General features: G+C 36.9%; 2 protein-coding genes across 2 annotated transcripts; both read left to right on the top strand.

Moving 5' to 3' along the window:
* The first annotated feature begins 220 nt into the window (after positions 1–220).
* On the top strand, positions 221–4,712 carry LOC149412100 (endoplasmic reticulum metallopeptidase 1-like). The gene is made up of 5 exons (XM_089646299.1): positions 221–382; positions 1,315–1,494; positions 3,196–3,352; positions 3,778–3,905; positions 4,680–4,712. The coding sequence occupies exons 1-5, from the start codon at positions 221–223 to the stop codon at positions 4,710–4,712; spliced, it is 660 nt and encodes a 219-aa protein (XP_089502425.1).
* Positions 4,713–5,705: 993 nt separating this feature from the next.
* LOC149412101 (endoplasmic reticulum metallopeptidase 1-like) lies at positions 5,706–25,026 on the top strand. Its single transcript, XM_089646433.1, has 13 exons — positions 5,706–5,801; positions 7,282–7,402; positions 8,376–8,530; positions 10,082–10,229; positions 11,792–11,821; positions 12,420–12,649; positions 15,574–15,754; positions 16,370–16,551; positions 17,957–18,112; positions 19,010–19,206; positions 20,274–20,392; positions 22,186–22,358; positions 24,752–25,026. Exons 1-13 carry the CDS (start codon positions 5,730–5,732, stop codon positions 24,914–24,916), a joined length of 1,929 nt encoding a protein of 642 aa, XP_089502559.1. The 5' UTR covers positions 5,706–5,729; the 3' UTR covers positions 24,917–25,026.
* Positions 25,027–27,375: the final 2,349 nt, after the last annotated feature.

Below are 27,375 nucleotides of genomic sequence, written 5' to 3' on the forward strand. Positions count from 1 at the left end.
TAAATTCATTTTGATTGGAATTGGTATTGCATCTATCAATGTAGAAAAGGGTATTTTGTCTGCTGTATCGAATTGGCGCATGGAAATTTATTTTGTTCAGCAACTCCGGGCAGTCAACTTTAGAGTTAATATTTTTATACAAGAATATTTTTAACTTGATCATAACATCATGACGTGTCTTCGACTTCTTCCATTAACAAGTGTTCTTTGCAGACCTGATATGGCTCCGAGGAACAATAAGCGGCAGACGGATCTGGAGGAGATTGACTATACATTCTCCTGGGCATGGCCCTTCGGTATTCTAGCAGTCGTCTGCATCACCTTCTATGGCTTGCATATCTACAACAAACAGCTGCCGGAAGTCATCACAACGGAACAAGCGGTAAGGAAAACATTCAATTACATATTAATTTATTTTTTATTTGAATACTGTATGGGGGCTGTATAGTCTTACCTTTTATAGCGCTGTCCATTAAATGTGTACTGTGTGTAAAGGGTTGTGATAGTGTAAAGAATGTAGTTGGATAATTACGTTAATATTTATTGAAATTACGGTACACTATTAGTTACAACACAAATTTTATCAGAAGGGTTTTTATGAAGAGCTAAGAACTGTCAACTGCCAAGGCGGACGTGAGAAACAGGAATGGCTGCCGTCGGCTAGAACTGCCGAGAGCTCCGTTTTCGGGTGGCGATCCATAAAAATATGTTTCCATTATTAAAAATATAAAAATTATCATTTAAAGTTATTTGCCAGTTCTTACCTCTACAACTGCATAAAAGTTCCAGCTGTTCCCTGTTAACTGGGACCAAAGCGAATATTTGGGTATTTTGTGAAACTAAGGGAAGTGGGAATGGGAAGGAGATGAGTTAGAGGAAGGTGGAGAAGTATCTGGCTACTCAGATCTGGTCACCAAACATGACTAAAGCCATTTCGAGCAATGTTTCAATTCTGACACAGTAACGGTGTGCGAAACGTTGGCTAAAGAAGTAGGTAGTGCAACACGGCATAATACCCCAAAAATAAGTCTCGATAATAAATTTGGACATGAAAATCCCAAATCGTATTTAAATTAAAATAATTGGGTTGTGCCGACATTGGAACCCATGTCTTTTGGATTCGTAGACGAGGGTTAAAAACTTGACAACGGATCAAAAACATTTTGAAGGTTGAATAACAAAAACATCTTGTCTTTAGTTCCTCTTTTGGCCACCTACAGAGATTTCAATTGTTTATAGATAGGTAGTTAATATGTTAGGTTTGGTTGACATTAGACATTTTTATAATTAATTGATTTTTGCATTATTTCACAGATAAAGGATGTAACTCTCTTCAGCGGAGAGAGGTCTAAGGCCTTCCTGACCGAGCTGACACGATTGGGACCGAGGGTTGTGGGAACTCCACAAAACGACGTGCTGGCTCCCGACATGATCATAGACCACCTGAAGCGATTACAGAACGGTTCTCATCCAACTCAGTCTCTGATCTACACCGTAAGTATTATGTTTTTTTTATTTTTTTATTTTTTTTTTATATTAACTCCACACAGGAGGCCCTGAAGAAAATAATTTCCCTCAGGGCCTACGTCATCTTTGGGGATGCTGTGTGGAGGGTCTTTTTGTGGAGAGGAAGGAATGAACATGGGTCTTGAAGAGTCCCATGTTGTAGGAGGGAGGAAACACAGAGGCCAGCAGTTCGTTCCATAGCCGAGCTGTTGAACTTAAGAACGAATCGTAGAAGCGACCCGTTCTCATGTGACAAATGTCAACCGTGTACAAATGTTGGGCGCGCGTTTGGCGTGTATCCCGACTACGCACCGGTGCCAAAGGGATCATTGACGCTAGTTCCTCAGAGCATCTTCCTTTGTAATACCGATAGAACAAGGACAGCATACCTACCTGACGCCTGTGCTCTAAAGATTGCAGTCCGTTTGTTAAGATTGGGGAATCTATCAAACGGACCGCCCGTTTCTGCACAGAGTTGAGGGTTTTTTTCAGGTATTTTGGGGCTCCGGACCAGAGATGGCTGCCAAATTCGACAGTAGGGCGCGTGTATTTTGAAAGTTATAATAAAGTCACGCAGATCCTTGTAAAATCAAGGATATTATAATTGTGGAATTTGTAAAACAGAAATCAGGATCATTGCCTTTTAAAAGAAGAAATTTACCTACCGAAAGTTACTAAATTTGAAAAATTATGACTTTATAAAAATTCAAGACGCTTTATATTCATACTAATCAAACAAAAAATGAAGCATCACCTATGAAAAAGATTCCCATTCAAAAAATATGTTTATGAACGGGCCGCTAAAATATGTCCACTGGATAGTTCAGTGAAACCACATGCATTGTCTCAGTAACGTATCTTCACTATATTAATTTAATCATCTATTATTATCATTTAAATATTAATTTATTATTTAAGTATAAATTTATCATTTAACTATTAATTTTACATTTGTATGATGAATCAAATATTTGAACAAAATAAATACATAATTCAAGAAATAATTTTGGTACGTACTTTTATCACTTGTCTGATATGATAAGTAGTTTAGAAAATTAAAAGTTCATTCATCTCGAACAGGAATTTTTCACATTACTTACCCTATGTATTTGAACATTATGTATATTATTTAGACAAATTTATTCAAATAATGAATTAGCTAAAGCTATATCAGATCTGTAATATATATTCTATTTGGAAACATCCTTTCCATTAATTTTTCTAACTCGCTAATACATATTGGATAAATAATATATTCAAATCCGTCAAAGCTACACGACAACGGCGTAGTTCGAGATCAAAATATCATACAACCATAAATGTTCCACTCAGCCAGCACTCACCTTTCAACAGTTTATTCCATAGACTTTCAGAGTTTTTCATTGGTGGAAATAGTTAGGCAACAATATGACGTCACAATATTCACGCTTCCAATTTTCGATCGGAGTTTTACCCCCCTGGTGAACTTTCTTTGAACAAATGGTATAATTCCTTATTTAAAATTTAAAAGAACATAAAATATTAAATGGCTTATAATTAAGTAGTTTGATATTTAAGTACCTACTTCTAAAATCTAATGATTTCTGAGGAAATTGTGGTATTGATTTATTTAGAAAAACATACATTTTTGGATGCTGGGTCTACAGATCACAGAACCACTAGTTATTTATATTTTAATATGTATTTCAGACTCAACAAGACAGCGGAGTGTACACGCTGGAGTATGTACCCCGTTTTACCAACATCTACATCAATATCAAGAATGTCATCGCCATGTTGGAGGGTACGCATCCAGAGCATAGCATCCTGGTCAACTGCCACTACGACACTGTGCCAACTAGCGATGGTGCGTTGAATTACATTTAACCTAACTTTAATTCCTCTATTCCGAACTTTACATCACATCGCGAAATTGCTACAACACTAATCAAGAATTCACTAAGGTTGCATTCATTATACAATTTGCTTCATTTTTAATTTGTGATATTCATTTTTAACAATCCTGGTTATCTGCTATTTCTCGGCCAGTTTCACCGTTTGATAATTTTTTTTATCAATTGTCAAGCATAATAACATGGCGGTTATTTTGGACGACTGATCCAAATTTAAACAAACGCTGAGAGTCTGCTTTTTAACAGAACCATTCATCAGAATTGCAAAATGACGCTTATCATTGAAAAATTCTTATGTTGCCATGGATCCCAATCATCTGTCGCTTTAAAAATGTAACACTTCAAATTTTATTGATATGACAATGATTTTTTTCTGTAGGTGCTGCTGATGATGGTATTTCGTGCGCCGTGATGATGGAGCTGATCACAGTTCTGTCCCAATCCCCCGTCCGATTGAAGCATAATATCGTATTCTTGTTCAATGGTGCGGAAGAAACTGCGCTCCAGGTATTTACAAAATTTAAAAACAAAAAAAACCTCCCACCCCCATGGAAATCAAAAACAAACATTAAAAATTCCCCGATATGAATATGATTGATAAAGAAAATCCTACAATAACTTGATTTAAGATTTGAAAATGAAAGGAATATGTCATTTTTTATTTTATTTCAGGCATTTGCGTGCTTTTTGGCATTATTATTGTACATTTTGGCCCTTTTTTCATATTTTGTTATTTTTAGTTCATATAATCCGAAAAAAGAAAATCTGAAGCTCAGTTTTTCCATAGTTCTGGTGAAACAGATCAAACATTTAAAAAAATGGAAACTCTTTCTTGAACTGTTAGGCTGGGAATAGTGCCATGCGTACGGTCGGTCAACCGTCGATGTAGCGCTGACGAGCTGGACCGATGGTACTCGTACGCAGCGTGGCACTACAATTCTTCATTTACTGTACGCAACTGATGTACGCGACCGATGTACATATGGCACTATTTCCAGTCTTAATCAAATTTATTTATAGGACTTAATTTATGTACCAGGGTAATTTGAAAAGTTTCCAGCCTTTTTAAGAAAAACAAATATTTCGAAGTAAAACAAAATTTATTTCTCAATGCAACTCCCTGCAACTTGATGCATGCAATCTGCAACTGGATTTTTCTGATACAGGCTAAGACACCCGCGCATACGTGCTTTTGGTCAATCGTTGACAAGCGTAGTACAGGGCGTGCGGATAATTTTCTCAAATCCAAATCTTTATGTAAAATCTTGTGCACCCGTTCAGATGATATCCCACATGCCTCAAAAATATCCTTAACATTCAATCGACGATCTTCTATCACAGTTTGATGCAATAAATTGACCATTTCGTCAGTTGTAGCGGTTTTTGGGTGTTTGGAACATTCCTCGTCAAAAATGCTCATACAACCACATTTGTACTTGGCCACTCAATGTTTGAACATTGAAAACGAAGGGGAGGCTTCACCGTATACAGAGTATCTAACTCATCTATTATTTTTTGAACCTTCTCTTTCAAATGAAGGAATTTTATCACTGCGCGATACTCAATTTTCTCCATTGTTGACAAACAATGCCAGCTGACAGCTTTGGAACAGTTCCATATACAAAGTAATGATCAGAATGACTTGAAATTTTTAGAGTTTACATATATCAAAGCCATCTATCGGACGGCGATAGAAATTTTTTTCTACAGTTACTTTATGACGATTCTTCTGGGAAACTTTTCAAATCACCCTCGTATATACGGGCCAACTACAAACCAAACAAAAGATAGACCTGCCCGTAAAGAAGAGGGGAACAAACCAATTTGTGTGAAGCGGGGGAAGTTGGGTGGGCATGTTCCTTTCAGTGATTTGTCAATAAATGAATCTGACGAAAGTACAAGCAACTCGCATTGTAGAATCACTATTAATATAATAAGATTGTCTGTAAAGTTATAGTGTTTAGTAACAACTGATTCTTCTTTATAAATAGTAAAGTTTTGATATTTGTATAGCACGGTTTTAGTGAAAAATCACCTCAAGGGTGCTGTACAAACATATATGTAATATACTTCTACAATGCTATCTATAGACTAGATAAATTATTATCAACTGATGGCTAACAGATTGCATCTACCGACTTGTCGATCACTAATACAAAACTATGTGTCCAATGCATTTGACCAATGAAAGTGATGCTGACTTAGAATTTACATACATTATTATTTACATATATGTATTCTGTACAGGCAGATAATATTTTGTTTTGTCATCAGGGGTCCCACATGTTCTTGAAGCATGAATGGGCACAGAACTGCCGAGTCTTCATCAACATGGAATCAGCTGGACTTGGTGGAAAGGCTATGCTCTTCCAGGCCGGACCTAACAACGCTTGGCTGTTCAACGTTAGTACTACATATTATTCATTATTTATCTCAACCAAACACTAATTTATAAGACTGTGTAGTTGATAGCGATATGAAAAACTTTCACCTGTACAATTGTCATTAGGGTGGGTAATGGACACACGACCAAGTATTATCCAGACAAAGCTTGTGGACCTTAAAATTAACACCCAAACCAAAAATATTGGCTTAAGAAAACATAGATAAATATAGTGCATTATCTCGCAGTGGAAAGATTCCTTTTTATCTTTTGTTGTTCTGCACGGAGCAAATTTGTCTTCTTCTTCTCCAGCAAGTTCGCCTGAATGCTCAATAAACTACATTTGTCGATTTTATCATTTACAATTTAATCAGATATATGTGATAAAAAAAAAAAAATTCCTTATGGATAGCTTCGAGTCGGCGTATCAATTAAAGTAACAATTGATAAAAATGTTAAATTTTTCTTTCTAACAAATTACAACAACACTTTTGCCACAAAATGAACGATCGTCACTGGTTTCGCGCACGTTTTTAGAAGTTTTTACAACAAGTTTATATCAAGTTGGGTGTTTAAGTTCATCACTATATCTTGTGACGTGATGTCTTTCAGGCTTGCTATTGGCGGATAAAATGAACAAATTACAACATTATATTTGAGCAATAACTTTGTGCCCTGTTTCATGTTGTAGAGAACTTGCATTTATATCTAGGCTTTTGAAGCGAGGCAACCGAATTCGATGGGGAGTTGTTTTATTAATTGTGTTATGTATTGTAAATTACTCTTAGGAGGTATTATTTTTAAATTAAAATCACGTGTTAGAGGGCTACTCTGTTGTTATTATATATCAAAGCACACACAGACTGCAAAAGTAGTCTAAATTGACGATACTAATACACGGATATCCATGTTGTTTTTACCATGAGAACCATGCAGTCACTGCTTGAAGCTGTTGAAATCAACTGTTTGTAGCAGTCCATGCATTTACAGCCTTAGAAACATCAAATGAACAAATGCATTCAGGCTGAGAAAATCAGTAAATCCATAAAAACCAAAACAACAAAGATTTCACATTGACCTGTCATATTCCAGACAGTATCTAATATTCAGGTTCTAAATATGACTTGACCTGTCATATTCCAGACAGTATCTAATATTCAGGTTCTAAATATGACTTGACCTGTCATATTCAAGTAGCAAATCTAAGATGACTCATATTTGTGTTCCATTGCCAAATCTACGTTGATTTGTTATAATAATAATAATCTTTTTTCCAGGATGTGGGAAGGTTAGTGCAATCCCACAAGTCGCATTACTAAACTTAACTTGACCTGTAATATGCTAATGTCAAACCTAAGTTTTCTTATTCCATTGCCAAATTCTTGATGTCTTGTATTATCCCAATACCAAATCCATGTTGTCTTGTATTATCCCATTATCAAATCTAAATCGACTTGTATTATTCCATTACCAAAACTAAATGGACTTATATCATTTCAGTACTATGCGCGCACAGCCCCCCATCCCCACGGACAGATTATTGCTGAGGAGCTCTTCCAGAGTGGTATCATTCCTTCCGACACGGACTTCAGGATTTTCAGGGACTTCGGAAATATTCCAGGTAAAGTAACAATTAAATTTTTAGATATATTTCTATTTTCTTTATAATATCTTTTTTATCAACCAGTTTTATCTTTATTTTTATTTCTAATATGGTTTCTAAAACAATATGAATTTTTTAAATTATTGTTTTAACGTAACAATTTCCTTTTCCCTTGTGTTTTATTTTTATTATTCTTACATAAATCATGTACCACTACCATAATACGGATATGAGCCTAGGGTAGTAGTTGAGAAAATCACCAAAATTGTAATTTAAAAAATTTTATATAAAAAAAAAAATTAAATTGTTTGTTGTTGTTGTTGTTGTCTTCTGAAATTCCTCCTACTCTAATAAAGACGGAACGTGTTGCAGCGCCTTGAAGGAGACAGATAATTTAATCCGCGATGAACAACTGGGAAAATGTTTCAGCGCCTTGATGGAGGCAGATAATTGAATCCGCGATGCATGACTGGGAAAGTGTTGCAGGGCCTTGATGGAGACAGCTAATTTAATCCGTGATGAACAACTGGGAAAATGTTTCAGCGCCTTGATGTAGGCAGATAATTGAATCCGCGATGCATGACTGGGAAAGTGTTGCAGTGCCTTGATGGAGACAGATAATTGAATCAGAGATGAACAACTGGGAAAATGTTGCACCGCCTTGTTGGCGGCAGATGATTGAATCCGCGATGCATGACTGGGAACAAATGTTTTATTTAATTATCATGCCCTTTTTGAATAATAATAATTATTCAGTTTTTTCTTACTTTTTTTACATGACTGAATTGCCTCAGCAGCAACCTTTTGTATTTATTTAGTCATAAATTTTGAAGATATCCACTGACTCAGCATAATTATTTCCCTTCATTAGTATTCTGGGCAATGCAGAGTACATATGGTTAGGTGTTCACCCCGCTGGCTGCAGCTGAACTGCACTGGTACCAGATAATAAGTTTTATATCCTACTACATATTTGCTTTTGTACTTTCAGGTCTGGATTTTGCCTTCTACAGCAACGGTTATGTGTACCACACCATCTATGACAAGGATTCCTATCTCCTGGCCGGCAGCCACCAGCATCTGGGAGACAATATCCTGGCTCTTCTCAATGAACTCGGTTATGCCACTGAAATTGAACACATGGAGGTAAATTTTTATCTACAGATTGACACAATTAATTTTGCAGTTGTTCATGTCGCCTGTTGATAATAGAAGCAGACGGAGATATGGCATCAGTAGCTGCGCGAGATCGCTGGTAAACTATGGGTCACTCGCTTCAGCGAGATTCGTCTGATAGTTTCGATAGCACTGGAATTATGCCTAGGAAATAGGCTCGAAACTTCTAGCGAATGCGCGTAATGTGCTAGACCAACTCGCAACATATTGTCGTAGGTAGCTCTAGACGTCGGTAGCCCGTAGACAGGTAGGAACGCTTCGCATTATGTCTGGCGTGTTCCGGTTACGATGCTTTTTATATTGGCGAGACATTCTAGATGAATCTCATAGCATCGCTTTAATCCAGTTGGCCACATCAATCAACTGATGATATAATCCACAATCCATACCTCAACTACAAGCAACCTACCTTAGTCACAGAGCAATACATGCTACTGCGGACTAGGAATGCGGGAAATTCAATAAAAGTTATGTGTTTGTGATGCAGGTAGATTAATAATATTTTTATTTGGATGATTGGTTTGTTTTTAATCATCTGAAGGACTAATAATGGTTAATAGTCCATCTCCCTTGTTTATTTAATCTATTATCCAAAATGACATAAGCCAGTGGAGCTTCCCAAAAACCACTTCTTTTTATAGTAAGCTTTAGGAATATGCAAGGCCCTGACAGCTCTGTTGTAACTTCTCCCTCGTTTCCATTAACGAGACACTTAAGAAAGGTTACAACGGAACTCTCACCGGTCGAGAAAGAGGAGAATTAAAATTAAGTAAAGTCGCTAAAATAAAAAAAATATTCCGGAATTTTACTTTTGTTACAGATACAGTGTAGTCTCTGTAATTCTAACCAACTATAATATGAACCTCCAGTAATCCTTACCATCGTGTAACGGGGACGGGGTGGGTGGGTGGGAAACACATGACGTTAACTACTGAAGAAGAAAGTCTAATTAGAGAGTAGAGAGTTCTACGAAAGTTAGCGAGGGAATAAACATTGATAAATCCACAGTACCAGATTAGAAAGGAAAATAAGATTAAATTTTAGACTATGTAGCATCTATGTTGAAGTCTCGGAAATCGTCAAACTCTAAATTTTCCAAAAATCCAGTTGTTTCTTAAAGATTCCTACTGACTGTACCGCATTTTTTTATAGCTAACTAACTAACAGTAGTTTCACAGCAGGGTTAGGCAGAGAGGATAGAATGCCACACATTTATAATATATCATCTCATACATACTCTTCTGTTATTCTGACTCTTGACATGACCCGACACAAGTGTTTGATTAACTTGATTAAGTGCCAAGTCTATCCAGGGCGTCCCTGACTACGTCTACCATTAACTTCCACATCATATATGTATCTATTACCCTTACACTCTTTCATCAGTTCTGCATGCCCAAACCGTCGAAGCCTACCTTTCTTAATTTTAACCATTATGCTTACATTGCCGTGCATTGTTTGTGGATCTCCATATTTCGAACACGGTCATATAAAGATTCACACCTATGCTATTGTTTTCAGGAACACCACGACAACCACACAGTTTACTTTGACTTCCTCGGTCTCAAGATGATCAGCTACCCTGAGGAACTGGGAGTCAAGTTAAACTACGGAGTGTTTATTCTTTCCGTGATCAGTATCTTCATCTTCGTTGGACGTCTTTCTGACTGTAAGTTATACGAATTCATTCTCGGGTAAAGTAACGACCTTCTAATATAAATAATTCTACAGAAGAGGCCTTGAGAAATGTAATATCCCTCTGGACCTGTCATCTCTGAAGGGGTCTTGAAGGGGTCACCTGGGAAAGAAAAAGGTATGGGGGTGGGTAAGAATTTGAGGGTCGGTGTGTCCAGGAGTGACAGACATATGAATCCAACCCTCCCACTGCGATGTAAGGTGAAGGGCCGAGAGAGTCTGGCTGGAGAAGTCAAAGGGTCTCGTTCAACCGGCCTCTCCCGATCAGCCAGTGGGCAGGCGCACCATCCGTCAAGACCTGAACAAACCTCACCGCATGAACCCAGGCACCCCTGCTAAGTCTCCAAAAATACCAATTATTGGTTATCCAACGAATGGTTCCCGGGACGGAGTTACCCATACCTTTTTTAAAAAATTTACTTGTGTGGACGTACATAGGTGTAAAAAATATTCTGAGTTTAAAAAAATAATAATAACACGAGTAAATGTGAATATAAAAATAACTTTATTGTATTATTATTTAGATGCAAAAAAGTTGAAAATTGGTCAATCTTGACGATTTTTAACTTATATTTATTAGTATGTATACAGGGTGTATCGGCACGTACCCGACAAACTTTAACCAGCTATTCCTTAGCATATTTGGAGTAAAAAATCTTATGTGCACTTTGCTGTCCGGTAACGTGTTTTTTTAATAAAAAATTTACTATTCATATTTTCACCACATGTCACCACTGTTTTATCCTTTGACAAAGTTTGAAAACCCATCTGGCAAATATTTTATTCGAATTCCGTTGAATAATGCACGTGTGTACCTATATTGGCACACGTTTAGTCACAACGAAATAGCACGGCACCATTCGTCTCATTTTTAACTATTATTATTTAGTGTGTGCGAAAGAGCGAAGACGCTTTTCGACATACTTGCTTATAACAGCTGTTGAACACGAAACGCATGCCAATGACAGTGATGTAGTGTGGAAATTTTAAAAATTTTTGTTTTTAATTGAAAAAAAAATGCTACCGGACTGCAAAGTGCCCATAACATTTTTTACTCCAAATGTGCTAAGGAATAGCTGGTTAAAGTTTGTCGGGTTAGTGCCGATACACCCTATATATATTTTTTTTTTTTCGACTTTATGTCCGGGTTAAATCTTCCCCACAGGAAAAACTAAACCCATCCACACATTTTTCCGCAAATGATCATCTAGTCAATCCACATTATGCAAGTGCATTATATAAGCATAATAAATAAAAAAAAAAAAACAATACAAGAACAACATTTCAACTCACCAGAGATCAAATGGGAAAATAATTCACCGACTCCAGATATTTTCATATCAGAGGGTTCGGCTCGGTATAACTCCTAATTGGACCTATAAATCCTACTGATCCCTCAGTATAAATATTTAAAAAATCTTCCGTAATCCTACATGTATTTAAAATTACTGATTAACATATACTTTATTAGTATGTATATATTTATGAGTATGTTATAGCATATATTTACTAATTTAATTATGTATTATTTTGCAGGGAGGCTTTCCGGAAGTGGAGATACACAAGGTAAAAATGCATAAATTTCTATATTACACAAAATATAATAATGGTATCAGTTACAAAAACTCGCAATTGTTAGGGCCAGTTGTTTCAACGATATTCAAACATTGTCATCAAAATGCCAATCAATACCTTTTTGTGTTTTTAGATGGTATGAATGGTTGGTGACAGACGATGCTCTAAGCTCGCTGTAGCGTCATACCATAAATTAAATATATATTTTCTTATTGAACCCATACTATCAACCTAAGAACCTAAAATAGGTTCTAAGGTTATAATTTGGCTTAAATAAGAGAAGGAAAAAACTAACCTAAAAACATTCACATTAATAAGATTGGTCGCCAAGTGAACAATCAATTTTAATGAAATAACTTATGCATTATTTTACATCTTTGGTAACTGGAATATTTGTTTCTCAATGTTATTAAAGTGATTCAAATTGTTTTAAAAATAATTTGTGTGTATTAACCCGAGTCCCGTGTGTATGTAAATTAATCAAAAAACAAAATGGCAGTGTTATGTGGTCATAATATATTACATTACTCCTGTTTCTTATTTTCGGTTTCGCACACCCCTTCCTAAACATAACCTCAATCTTTTTTAGATCTTACCTTCGCCCTGGTGGAGATGTCATTTGCTATCACGGCGCGTTTGGGAGGCACCCTGTTTGGTTTCCTGATGACTGTAGGTGTTGGCTACCTTGTGGACTATGTGGCCGTGCTTACAATGCCATGGTACTCCAACTCCTGGCTGGTATTCCCGCTGTTCTGGTGTCCAACCCTCGTTGGATGCGGAGTTGTGAGCATCCTGGTGAACAATTGCAGACAGGACAATGTAAGACACTGATATATTATTAATGATTCCTTTAAATGAAATACTACGACAACATGGGAAGATTTGATGTAAGCAAGTTCAAAGTACTTTTTCAATTATTATTATTTAATGAGCAGGTAACATTCTGATGCGCTCAAATCTAAATAGTAATTGAGTTGATTTAAATTTAAAAATAAATTAATCCTTTCCTCTCTCCAATGGAGCGATTTATATTTGTAGAATCAACGACATGCTGTGGAAGTTTGTTTCGTCCTTCCCTACTCTATTTGCAAGTAGTGTTGGCTAGGATTGGATGTAAAATGTATTTACATTTGTGTTGGTGGTGAAGATTTCTTGAATACCAGGGCAACTAAAATGTCCAGATAAAATTTTAAAGTCTCAATCATGTGACCCCTTTCTCTTCTTTCTTTTAACCTCTCAGACAAAGACATTTATATACTATGTGTTCCTTTGAGAACTGTCAAAACGTAATAATTTTTGTGTTATTTACGAGTTTTGCTAAAAGCATCATAACTCACGTCTTGGGAAACGTAGACTCATTCTAAAAAATGTTTTGGAAAGATTATGAAATCCACTATTGCATTGTGTTGTTATAAGTAAATATTTGCGTTTCTAAATATATATTTTTTGAAAACGTCAAAAATATGTAAGAATCGATAACCATTATTTCAAAGCCGTGAAAAATGTACTTTTTTCTGAGTATCATAAAGAAATAACACTTTATATATTGAAGAAATATAATTAAAAACTATTAGTCACCTCAAAATATTAACCGTCTAAACTAAAATATTTTTAATAAATTATTTAGAAACGCAATAAATTATGAACGAACAAGATGACAGATTCAATCGGCTTAGATAATGCAGTTCTACGTTCCATAGATATTGTTGAATACAGACGCGTAGCGTTATTCATTATCGACACTCTGTTTTTTAAATCATGGCAATCCGTATACTAGTGATGGAAATAAATCGATTTTTGTAAAATCTCGCGCGTTTACATGAAAAGACGTTCTAATGTCTTGACCGCTATTATCATATTTACGTCTTTTGACGTTCTAATGTTCTGAGTGGTTAATGTTAGTAACTTTAGTTCCATGAGTCTATCTTCATATTGTCAGTCTTTCAGAGCTCTTGGTATTTTTATGAATCGTCTCTGTACTCTCTCTATTAGATATATACTAGGCAGAATGTGGACTCCATATTTGGAAAGCATATATTCCAGGAGTGGTTGCACATATGTTTTTGTATATTTTCAACATCATGTCCAGTATTAGATCAAGGAAGACTTTTCTGAAGTATGTTATTGAATTTGCTCTCATCCCAGCAATACGCTGTTCGCATTTCAAGTCTTGTAATATGGTAATTCCTAGGTCTTGTTGTAACGCTGCTTTTAGAGTTGCTGATTATTGAAAATAAACTCTCTCATCTCATACTTCTCCTTGACCTATTCACGTCAAAGCCCATTGTCTCGACAAAGCGCCTCCAAGTGTCCCTGTCCCTGTCCTGTGCTACTTCAGCGTCCCCCGTCCATAGCATGTCTAACCTCTTCTTGCACAGCATCTTCTCAGTTGCTTCTCGCAAATTTGCTCGATGCAGGCCACTGGATGTCTTCTCTCTGGAAATATTTTATCATTTGGAACGGCGAGCTCCTGCGACCTATCACCTCCGTCGTGTGCCTTAAGTGGACATAAGATTGACACAGTAGTAACTTTGTTTTTAAACTTAATTACTGTCAAACTAATTGTGAAATCGGATATGAGCAGAATGCTGCCTGCTCATTAAATAATAATAATAATGTTTTTCATATGGCTGCTCTTTATGTAAAGCATAAAACTTATTTTATTGTTATTTTGTTAGAATAAGATTTATTTCCGCCAGCTACAAACATTTATTACAATGCAAAATCTTTTATTTATTTATTAGGAACGTGTTGATAATGATAATACTGTTTCTGTTTATGTTTTAGCTCTTTAATACTATGTTAATCTTTTTTTCCCTTCTTTTTTTTCTATTATGAACGGTCAATTTGTTGTTGATCACAACTTATTTTCTACGTTTGTTATTTGTCTTCTTATTTGTTACTAACAAATTGGTTTATGAATAGGTTGTCGAACTGAACTCTATCGTACTGTGTTGTTCATTTCCCCACCATGGGGGCGGATAGACCCTGTTCCTGCATCCAGTAAGGTGACATTAATCCGGTGCGGCTATCCCACGAACCACGGGTGCCTCCCCCGGCATCATGAGCGGGCCTGGGGAATGTTTGCGCGAGCCCGGTCCCCTTCCGTCCTGCCTCCGGTGACCTGAGGCTCACTTCATTCCCTAGGGTCTTTGGGAGTATCTCCCCCCCCTCCCCCCATTTACATTTCTTCGAGGGTACTCTCGGAAAACTGGCTAAGGGACGCGGGTGCTTGGGATCGTTGTGGCCAGGCCGTTTGCCACGCTCATTCTTGCCGGGACTGCCCCGTGATAGTGGGGTAAACTGCCGTCGATACGCGGCTTGTATATTTTTATGTTACTAACAATCATGCATGCAGGGACATTGGAGGGTCTAGAATCGTTTTAAAATAAATTTAGCTTCTTTTTACAAAAAAATTAGAGTCCTGACGTGTGCGGCTAAGGAGGTTAAACAATCAGTTTCCTCACACAGCCGTCGGGAAAGGGTGGGTCCCCTCCAATGCAAAATCTCATGAAAAGAAAAAATGTTTTGAATGTGCCTGTATTAATTGTACGGCAGTGTTGAATGGGTACAAATTTTTTGTGGCTCATAGACACTTCCGACACCAATCTTAGGTAGACGTCTAAGCCATATCTATGAAGAGTAACAGGGTTTCGATTTTAAGCACATATTCATGATATTCTATACAAAAGATATTTACAAATTCATTTTGAAATCCTAACCTAAAAAAAATTTGTTTCCAGCGTGTCCTGCCCATCAACGAAGTGGCCATGATGAACGTAGTAGCCGCGCAGATCCCCTTCTCCCTCATCATGATCATACTGACCTTTTACGGGTACCGCACGAGCGCTGTGTTCATGGTGCCAGTTCTATCCTCCGCTGTGACAAACATCTTTATCCAACTTTCTCCACTGTACAAAACTGGTAAGACACAACTAACCTAACCCAGCCTTGTGCGCGTGACGCGATTAGTGACGAGATGCTAATATTTTACCTAGTGTTCTTTGATGTAAAAAGCGGGTAATCTTAAGAATAAAAACGTCTCGAATCCCATACAAAGTACATCTAACTAACTAACCATCTCATTGTTTCACCGGAGAGTTAGGTAGAGAAGTATAGTAGTTCCAGAGAGTATGTACGCCATTGAAGAAATCTTCTTCCTTCTCATATGTCTTGTAAGAAAATGAATGAGACAGTAGTTACTAGTATGATGATGTCACATACAACCTCTTTCTGGGACTACTATACACTCCTTGCTTCATTCACATTCATGCATCATCTCATACATACAAATCTGTTAACCCAACTTATGACATGACCACACTTGAGTATTTGATTCATTTGGTCATGCCGTGTCTTCCTCGGGCTTCACCGACTTCTTCAACTGTTCACTTTGGCATCATAATATATTCTCTTTATAATCCTTTCTCTGTTCATCATATCTTCTTCTTAAAATGACAAAGTTATCGTAAATGCTCACAAATCATAAAATTACTTTTTGTAAATTTAGTTGACATTGTTTGTTTTGACTAATTTCAGCCCACACCTGGGTCTGGTTCTACCTGATCGCCCACATTCCTGCCTTGCTTTTCCAAATGTACGTCGTCCTGTTCTTTTACATCTTCTACATCCCCATCCTGGGCCGCTCCTCCACTATCAACGGCGACGTCAGGATGGCCTTCGTCTCCGCCGTATTTACACTCTTCCTAAGCACATATGCTGTAAGTGCTATTTATTCTTGGCTAATTTATATATCGCCACTTTTGTGAGACATCACCTCAGGGGCGCTTTACAGTTGATGCAGGTATAGCAAAAAATATAAATATTACAAAAAGAAAGTGAAGTTAAGTTAAGTAAAATAAAGTACAGGAACTGGTGACACGAAGATAGACGATGGAGACTCTGCAGCAAGAATCTTAGGTGGTGAAGAAACTGGACCAGTTGCTGCAGCGAGAGAGTCCATCGCGTCCACCAACAGCGCCAGCACGAGGTTCAACATCCGTTCAGGTATGTGTCTGCTGCTGATAAAGCGCTGACACAATATCCTCACTTTCACTAAACAAATAGAAACACATGCAACAATGGTTAGTATACACAGAGGACTAACTGAAATGTACGAAAACAACAATACTGAACCACGGTGACTGGTAACATGGGCAGCTCTAGCAAGCTAGATGGCGGTGTATTAATGAGTATGTAAGAGTAAGAAAACCCAACCAGGCTGTGTACAAAACTTGGCCATCGAGTCTAGGCATGCGACTTCTTCTCAAGTCGGTTCCTCATTGCTGAGGAATTTCAATGGTGAACAAGGCTTCTTTACTGTTCTGCGCTGCGTGGAGAGACAAGGACACAGATGAGACGTCAGTGATACTTGGTCACTTCAGCACATCGGTGACCTTCCTCTGCATCTCCTGCCTTCCATTTTGCCAGTGACTATGAGTTTCTCTAAGTTGGAGTCCTCAGTTTGCCAGCAACAGGCAGACAGTTGAAAGCCTATTGTGGAAGCTTAGCTCTTCCAGAATGGATGCATTAGTGTGCCTGGCTGTCCTTGGAATCCTGAGAATTTTTCTCCATCACCGCAATCTTGTCTATTGGCTTTCTTTCGTTGGCTCTAAGGGTCCATGTTTCCACATCGTATAGATGTGTAGGAAAAATCAGCATCCGGACGAGTTTCATCTTGATGGTCTTCATTATACCTCTGTCAGTCCATACCTTTTGCATTTTGCTAATGGCATCTTTTGTCATGCAAATCTTTCTTTTAACTTCTGCTTTACAGCCTCCTTCATCACTTATAAACGAGCCTAGATATACAAAGTCCTTCACCATTTTTAAGTCTGTTAGAGCACTTTCTGTTCTTACAAAGGTGTGTGCCCTTTCATCACAAATAGTTTTGTTTTGGCCTTGTTGATTAGTAGACCTAAATTACCGCTTTCTTCCTTTATTTCAGCAAGGAGATGATTTATTTCTTCTTCAGAAGAGGCACACGGAACAAGAATTAGCTTGATTTTATGCTTTCAACTGTAAAAATAATGGTGGATCATAGTAGTTGTCGTATAATCGAGCGGCAGATTACTGAGACGGTACTGTATGTTTCTTTCAACTATAACAACATATTTTCCATTCAAGGTTCCACTGGTGACCCTGGTGCGCAAACCCAGCGTGGTGTGGTTCCTCATGCTCTTCATCACCGTCGCGTCCTTCGCCATCACCCTCTTCACCCCAGAGGGCATGCCCTACCAGGCTGGACCAGTCGACCCCGCTCCGCAACGCTACTGGATTATGGTGAGAATATTGTCTACCAAGTAAAGTAAAATACGGTTAACAAACTGAATGGATAAAAAATCTTGGATTCCACCTCCATCCATACACTAATCAATAACAATGTAGGAATAATCATATAGCAATACATAAACATAGGAATTTTCAAACAATAGCAACTTTACCACACTCATACCGCAAAACTTTGAGAAACTTGAAATTTTATTTTCATTAGTGTCCAAATGATTAATTAATGAATATTTTTTTTGTGTAATTAAAAAGTGTTTGTATAAACACTCCTTTATGATTATTTTTCGTTTGCTCTCGGTCAGCTGTTCTATTTAAGATTTGAAATATGATGGTGGCCATTTTGCTATCCATACCCGTGCATTACTAGCAAAAGTAGAGCTGCGATTACACTAGACAACTTTTGTTTTGTTTAAAAATTTTTACTAGGATTTTTTTTTCTTTATCGTGAATTCACCACCCAAAGTATCACAGTATGTTTACTTCAGCGGCCTCCGTCAAGCTTCTCCACGCATAGCCTCTGGAATTGTTTCTCACTGTATTACAACTATGTCTGGTGCGGCCCCCTAGAATTAGGAATAGCACTCAGAATCAGGAAAAGCACTCAGAACCAAGTTCCCATTTTCCTAACAGGAACACTTTGAATTACGTTTGTAAATTGTAAATTTTCGTCTAATTCCGAAGCGCGCTTGCTTTTGCACATTTTGTAAGTTATAACACAAGGTATGCATGATGGCAATGTATAATATTAACTTGTTGACTGCTACAAACTTCATTCAAAGGAATTTGATTTAGGTATGTAAAATTCAAGTTACATAGAGAAGTATGGAACGCATTACTTACATAACTTACTGTATTGAAACGAATACTAATGAAAAATAACAATTCTTGCAGCATTCCGACAGGAGATTCTACAATGAAAGTGGGTTGCTTCGAAGACACGATACCGGTTATTTCCTGTTGAATTTGGACAGGAACAGCCCTCGTACCGTTCCCCTGCAGAACCGAACCATCTCCTACCTGGCTGATGACTGCGCCACTGAAATGTACTGCGGAATTCCACTTTACCTTGGCAGAATGGTTCCATGGAGGTAATTTTTCGATTTAATTACTCTACATATTTAAATCAGTTTCTTTATTCAATTCAGTTTCTTTATACAATTCAATTTCTTTACTTAGTTCAGTTTCTTTATTAAATTCAATTTATTTACTTAGTTCAGTTTCTTTATGCAATTCAGTTTCTTTATACAATTCAATTTCTTTACTTAGTTCAGTTTCTTTATTAAATTCAATTTTTTTACTTAGTTCAGTTTCTTTATTCAATTCAGTTTCTTTATACAATTCAATTTCTTTACTTAGTTCAGTTTCTATATTAAATTAAATTTCTTTCCTTAGTTCAGTTTCTTTATTCAATTCAGTTTCTTTATACAATTCAATTTCTTTACTTAGTTCAGTTTCTTTATTCAATAAAGTTTCTTTACTTAGTTCAGTTTCTATATTCAATTCAGTTTCTTTATACAATTCAATTTCTTTACTTAGTTCAGTTTCTTTATTCAATAAAGTTTCTTTATACAATTCAATTTCTTTACTTAGTTCAGTTTCTATATTAAATTAAATTTCTTTATTCAATTCAGTTTCTTTATACAATTCAATTTCTTTACTTAGTTCAGTTTCTTTATTCAATAAAGTTTCTTTATACAATTCAATTTCTTTACTTGGTTCAGTTTCTTTATTCAATTCAATTTCTTTACTTAGTTCAGTTTCTTTATTAAATTCAATTTGCATATCATTCATAAAATGTCTTTATTCTGAGAGTCCGGCTGGAGAGGTCTGAAAGGGTCTCTTCAACCAGCTTCTCCTGATTCATCCCGCCACGCAGTTGGTGGGCGAATGCGTCCGCTGCCAAGACCTGAACAAACCTCACCCCATGAACCCAGGTACCCCTGTTAAGTCACCTAAGGTAGCAAACCACTTAGGGTTACCTATGGCAGAAGTGTTGAATACCCATTACATAAATGGTTCCCGGGGCGGCGATCTTGAATTGTGAAATGTAAAATTATAATATTAACAAGCAATGTACGAGATTATTATTTAATTTCGAAGTGGAACAGTAAACAACAAACAGAGAGGTTGATTTATTATTCTCTTCTTCTTACAGCGCTGCATCCAGTTGGATTCCCGCAGGTGCACCAATCCTTCCAAATCCAGTCACAATGAAAATGGAGCAGAACTGTACTAAATCACCGGTTGTTTGCTCACTAAACTTTGCCATCAACGGTGAGTACCAATTTATTTTTATCTGACTGCCTTCGTGGTCGAGGAGTAAGGCAAGCCGAAGGACGCGGGTTCAAATCCCGGCATGCACAAGTAAATTTTATTTGAATAATTTGTGTTATTTCACGATATATTCATTTAAAATAATATATAGTACACTTGCGGTATGTTCCAGAGTAGAAGATACTCTCAGTATTGCAGTATTGTAAGACCATTATTCAGAATTGAAACGTTGCCTGAAAAGGCTATAGCCATGTTTGGTGACAAAATCTGAATAGAAATGTACTCCCCCACCTCCCTCTTCCCCACCCCACTACCTTCAGCCTCACAATATACCCCGATTGGGAATGCCATAGTCTCACTGGCTCCAGATGGTTGGGAGCAGTTTTGACTCTTGAGTGGTATTCGCATTTAAAAAGGTAATCTAACTAAGTAGGTACCCTTATAATTAAACAAAAGTGTTGGTCTTTACAATAATTACAAAATTCCGGAAAGAGATTCAGAGGAGTTTTCATTAAAACTCAATGTGTTCCATGAAGCAAAAAATTGACCACCACCTTGAGATGGTTCGTGCCTGGGGTAAGGCCAACTTGGTCAGTTTCAACGTCACAAAAACCCAAGTGTGTCTGATTTCGGCAAAGAGGGAGATCAATGACTGTCTGGTGCAATTTGATGGGAGCACTCTCCCCAATAAAGACTCCATTGAAATGCTTGGAGTTACTATATCAGACCGGCTCAAGTATCGAGGATCCATAGAAGCCCGAGTAAATCAGGCCTCCAAGAAGTTGGGCGTCTTGTACAGGGCTAGGAGATTCTTCAACAGTGACCAGCTGCTGACCCTGTACAAGTCTCAAGTCCGCCCAACTATTGAATTTGTAAGCCACCTTTGGGCTGGTGCCCCAAAATACTTAATAAACCTGCTTGAATCTGTGCAAAGGAGAGCGATCCGTCTGATTGACAATCCGTTGTTAACAGACCGATCGCCTTCTCTAATGCATAGACGCAATGTAGGCATGCTGTGTATGTTCTACAGGTATTTCAATGGAGCCTGCTCCAAGGAGCTAGAAGCATTGATTCCTGATGCACCGGTGCACGAAAAAAAAAAAAAAAAAATTTTAAAGACAAAAAAGTCTTGTCTGATTCATTTATGAGTACTTTCAATTGTCTTACTCCGGGCCCTCTCTCACATTCCTTCCAGTGATAGGATTTGACCCACCTTTCAATATGTATGTATTTTGGTGTGGCAAGGTGCCACTCCTACAGCCGGCCCGGATTCTGCAAATGGTGCTTTCACATCTTTCCTTGCTAGTCCACAACCTATCACTATCCACTCTATGCCCTACCCCATTTGCTTGTTCATTTCTAGAGAACTAGCTACCTCTACCATCAAATAATTGCACCTATTCATTTATGAAACTGCAACCAAATATTTGTATGCATTGCAGGTCCCGATAGATTGACCATAACCTTTGTATGTATTGCAGGTCCCGATAGATTGACCATAACCTTTGTATGTATTGCAGATCCCGATAGATTGACCATAACCTTTGTATGTATTGCAGGTCCCGATAGATTGACCATAACCTTTGTATGTATTGCAGATCCCGATAGATTGACCATAACCTTTGTATGTATTGCAGGTCCCGATAGATTGACCATAACCTTTGTATGTATTGCAGATCCCGATAGACTGACCATAACCTTTGTATGTATTGCAGGTCCCGATAGATTGACCATAACCTTTGTATGTATTGCAGGTCCCGATAGATTGACCATAACCTTTGTATGTATTGCAGGTCCCGATAGATTGACCATAACCTTTGCGCCCAGAGAAGGAGTGACTGTGAAAGGATGGAATCTGGACACAGAGCCTAAGGAATCAGGGGAGTGGAAGGGAAGACCTGCTTACCTTATGCACATTGTTAGGCAGAATTCTACCGGAGATTTCCTCTTTAATCTGGACCTCAGTGTAAGTATTTTTTTTTGCTTCGGAGCAGGTTACGAGGGAAATTATTTCCTTCTGGGTCATCTCTGGAGGGTTTTTTTTGAGGAAAAAAAGGAGTAAATCTGGTTTGTGAAGAGACCCATGTTGAAGGAGGAAGGAAACACAGAGCCCGGCAAATCATCGGGCAAAATGAATGAATTCTTTAAAGATACTAGCAATTAACATTTGCAGAAATAAAATATAAAAATTTATACCGGATCATTTTTAAGCCATAGGTGTCCGCTCCGCTCCATGTTTTGAACCTTATTAGCGGCGAGCAGTAACCAGCAACCGTCGCGAGTCCATCTCTCAGTGCACAGAACCTACCACACACTTGGGGACAATCCAAATCCTCTCTTCAGGCATTTTCGTTTGTAGGAAATTAGAGAATCAACCATTTAATAATAAATAATAATAATAATTGGATGACTTGTATAGCACCGTTTTTGTACAAAATCACCTCAAGGGCGCTGTACAAACTTATAATACATTTCTACAGGAATCAATGTTATTACTTAACTATTTATGGAGAAAATATACAGTACAATACTTACCTGGTAGGTCACTTGAGATTAACACTTAATTAACATTATCTTATTGTTTATTGGCGAAATTTAGATACAGGATTTAGGACTTAATTGAAAAATTGAATATAACTGGACTTTCTCTTAGGAATGGTATATTTAATTTAAGGGTATGACAGCTTAAAAAAGTAAGTTTTTAGTTTAGACCTGAATTCTGTTGGACTTGTTATGGATCTTAGTTCCGGAGGGAGTTTATTCCAAGCCTTCGGCCCAGATACTCCGAAAGCGCGATCACCAAACTTAGTATTTGGCTTGCGCTTAGGTTCTATTAGTCTGCCTACAGCTGATGATGTTGCTGATCTAAGAGTTGACTGCCTCAGACCAGTGTTTTCCGGGATGCATAGTTCCGAGATGTAGGGTGGGGCCATTTCATTGATGGATTTTAACACCATCCAGCACAGTTTGTACTGGATTCTTTCAGGGCACTTGAGCCAGTGAAGGTTACGAAGGTGTTCTGAAATGTGCGAATATTTTGAAACCCCGGTTATGAGCCGTGCTGCTGCATTAAACACTGATTGAAGTTTGTCAATTTGATATTTTGGAAGGCTGGCATAAATGCCGTTGCAGTAATCGAGACGTGAGACTCGTAGGAGTTGATAAGTAGTTTTGTTGCTTCTGTAGGAAGGTTTCTTCGGACAGACTTGAGTTGTCTTAGGTGAAAAAAACCGGTGCTTACAGTCCTATTTATTTGACTTTTAAACGAAAAGTCTGAATCTAAATTGACACCGAGAAGTTTGACTGTTGTTTTTGGGATGATATCACTGCCGGAAATAGTAATAGGTGAATTGTCTATGAAATGTTGATGTTTGTTTGTGGCTGCCCAGAGAAACTCAGTCTTAGATGGATTGAGCTTCAGCTTGTTTGAAGACATCCAATGAGTTATTGCTTCTAGACATTCAGTTATACGGATTTGTACACTTGTATATGAATTTGAATATTGCGGGGACAGCCCCTCGAAATAAAATACTTAGCCGTTTGTTTTAGTTCAAGAAAGTTACGTAGTTTCGAGCGGGAATCACTCGTGTTCAAATTAGGTTCGATGACAACCTTGCAAGATATAGGGTTATTTTTATTATCCATTCTTACTGTATTTTAACTTGGTCATCTATCTACAGTCATTTTAATTTATTTTTTGTTTACATTTGGTGACATGACTTGACAATATACATTTTTGTTTGAGAAATTTAATATTATATTCTCCGGGTAGTGAGATTATGGTACAGTAGGTATACATGTGGAGGAAACAAACCTCTAATTTTAAATAATCACAACTAATATTACTGAAATTTTTTAATGAAATTTTCGGTGTATCATTTTGCTTTTGTTTGTTTGTTTTCCAGACAATTTGATTTGGAATAACAAACTTGACTTTTCAAATAAAAATGACCTGTTAAAAATATTAGTATGGATGAAAATTCTTTTATCTTCATAAGGTGCAGTCCGTTTCCGATTTGTTTTTGCTGTGAGGTGCAGTCCTATGACAGATGATACACAAAGCATAGACAAAATTCTTTGATCCCTGCAAGGCTCTGTCCGTTTCTGTAATTTTCCTGACAATCATAATAATTGTGAGAAACAGATTGCTCATGAATTACACAATAACTCCCATAATGCACAATGCTCGAGCCAGTACCTACCAGTTGAAGTAATTCAAAACCACTGCACGCTTAAAAAGCTACACTCTTTCTTCTTGGAGAAATTTCAATTTTTATTTTATTTTGGGAGGCGGCGGCGAGTTAAGAATGAACAAATGAAAATTGTATGATTTACTTATTTTTTTGTTTTGTGTTTCAGGTACCATCAGAAAAAACCTACCCAATCCTCGATTTCGGAGTAGCAGGAAACCACATTCACCACGAATCCATGCGGACCTTTGAATTTGAGTCCTTCCTGAATGAATTCCCACTTTGGACTCAGATGACTGGCTGGATTAGTTCTTATGCAGCTTATGTCTTCTAAATATTAGATATATGTTTATAAATCAGCGATAAATCAATTTATCTTAATTACAAATCATTTTACAGAGTTTCAGTTCTTTTAGCAACGAAACCTTTTTTCCAACTTTTTACAAGTGCAAATAAGTAGCGATTTCAGTGTACTAATCCGAGAAATAAATGGTTTATAATAAACTTTTATACATTTCTTCATTGATTGTCTTAGCACGGAAACCATAAAAACATTATTATTTTTTTTGGTAAACTAATGTGACAAGATTTTTTATGCATAGCACAAAGGGTAACAATTATTTTACAAGCAATAATTTCGAATTATTGCTTGTAAAATCATTGTTACCCTTTGTGCTATGCATAAAAAATCTTGTCACATTAGTTTACCAAAAAAAAAAAAATTAATATTTGACAAGTTCTATTATCTTCACCAAAAAATGTAGACTATTTGTCTCGACGCCATCTAGTGAGAGAGTTACAATGCCTTTTTCATATAAAATAAAGTTGGTTGTTTTCAGGTGAAAAAATGTAACAATCAGTAATTGTTGAATGAAACACTAGTATATATTGAATTATTTCGCGGATAAGAGATAAGCCGCCATAGCTCAGTGGTCAGAGCTGTCGACGGGAAATCGAAAGGACACGGGTTCAAGTCCCGTTGGCGTCATGTATCTTTTATCAGGAGATTTTTCAATGTGGATGAGTGTTTTAGGCTAATAATTATTGCTTGTAAAATAATTGTTACATAAAAACATTGTTTAAATTAGGTTTAAGAACAAAAGGGTAGATTCCGCTTTAAATAAAACACTTTGTGGAAGTTGAAATTACACCGATTTTATTGTTGCTTTTTCCAAAGCTTATATTGCTACCGACACTCTGTGGAAATCAATCCACCAACGGAGAGCGAAATATAATTGGATATATAATTGTTTCAGTTGAAATATCTTTGATTGCAGCATAATTGATGTTTTTTCTATTTGCGATAAGCTTGTCTCTAGTCAATTTATCTGAAAATTGCACTAGTATTTTAGGTGGTGCATTGATTCGCCTATCAGGTATCCTTTTTACCTCTATAATTTCGCCGTATTTTAGGTCCACTCCTGCCGCCGCTGCCACTTTTCTAACCACTTCAATTTGCTGTTATTCAACGGCGACCGTTTCACCATTGTTGCCGAGCTTCCGGATAGATAACACTCGAAATAGTCTGGCAACATCGCAAAATGTTTGCAGTTACCCCATCTACTGCAACGCCTGTCATGTTTTGCCGTAATGTCTATGGAATGCTAGCGTCAACGCCAATTGATCTGTGGTCATTTTTTGATCAAAGTGTGCATTTTTTTGGTTATGTTATGTTGATTATCAGGTCATTTTAGATAGATTCGTGTCGAATTAATACATTGTTTCTTATTTTGAACACAATCAAATAATTCAGGATGGTATGATCCAAGCATTCAAATTTATTCGAGCTCTTAAAACTCGCGGCCTTCGCATCGCCGCCCTTTCACCTGCTTCTGTAAATCAAAAACCTCGGTATCCATAATAATTCGCAACGAAATTCGACTCACTTCTTCGCTGTCAAACTCGGAATGTTTTGACGCCATCTTTGATTCGAGGAATAGCGCCTAACGTGAGGTTCGAGCACTGATTAGTCAAATCGAACTTTAACCCGAGCGTTAGCGTTATTCAGATATAGTGAAAACGAAAAAATGACTAATCCGCGGATTAGTGCTTAGTCAGAACATAATCAGAGATAGTGAAATGCCCCCTTAATCAGTATTAAGACTGGTTGACATAAATTTTCCTGAAAAAGGATCAATAATTTTGTTTTTGAAATAACTGAATGAGTAAAACCTAAAATTGTAATATTTAATTATTGAAAATAATATCAGTGATTTTTAAAAGAAAATTTAAAACATGAAAATCAGAAAAAGATACAGTCGGACAAGTAATCACATACATAATAATAGCAGTCAATAAAATGTTCACTGTGAAAAAAAGAAAATTTTGGTAGTTCTTATTCGAAGTTATGCAGTTTAATATTACCAAAGGAAATAGAGTCCCATTAGCTCAATTGGTAGAGCAGCGCTCCGACAAGGCGAAAGTCGTGGGTTCGAGTCCTAGATGCGACCGTATGTTTTTCTGTTTCAAATTTTCATTTAAAAATTGCTAATATTATCTTCAAAAATTAAATAATTTTATACCTTTTCAGTAAAAGTTACGTGAAGATGTAAAACCCACTCCGAGATTTCAGCCGGAGTTCATACTTAAAAAAAAATTTGAAAATAAATGTAAAGTTAATATTTTTCGCTAAATATCAATAGAATAATGTATAATTATTTAGATTTTTAGCATAAAATGCATATTCTTTGCATAGTAAAGATTTCCGAAAAATTTCAGAGTTAGTTTTACAAATCTATAATTGAGTCGTCGACTTGCAAAACCCTCTCTAAAAATATCTACTGGTTCTGGTAG

The sequence above is a fragment of the Hesperophylax consimilis genome, chromosome 24 (assembly GCF_061612785.1).
Source record: "Hesperophylax consimilis isolate HC1 chromosome 24, BYU_Hcon_1.0, whole genome shotgun sequence".
Lineage (NCBI taxonomy): Eukaryota > Metazoa > Arthropoda > Insecta > Trichoptera > Limnephilidae > Hesperophylax > Hesperophylax consimilis.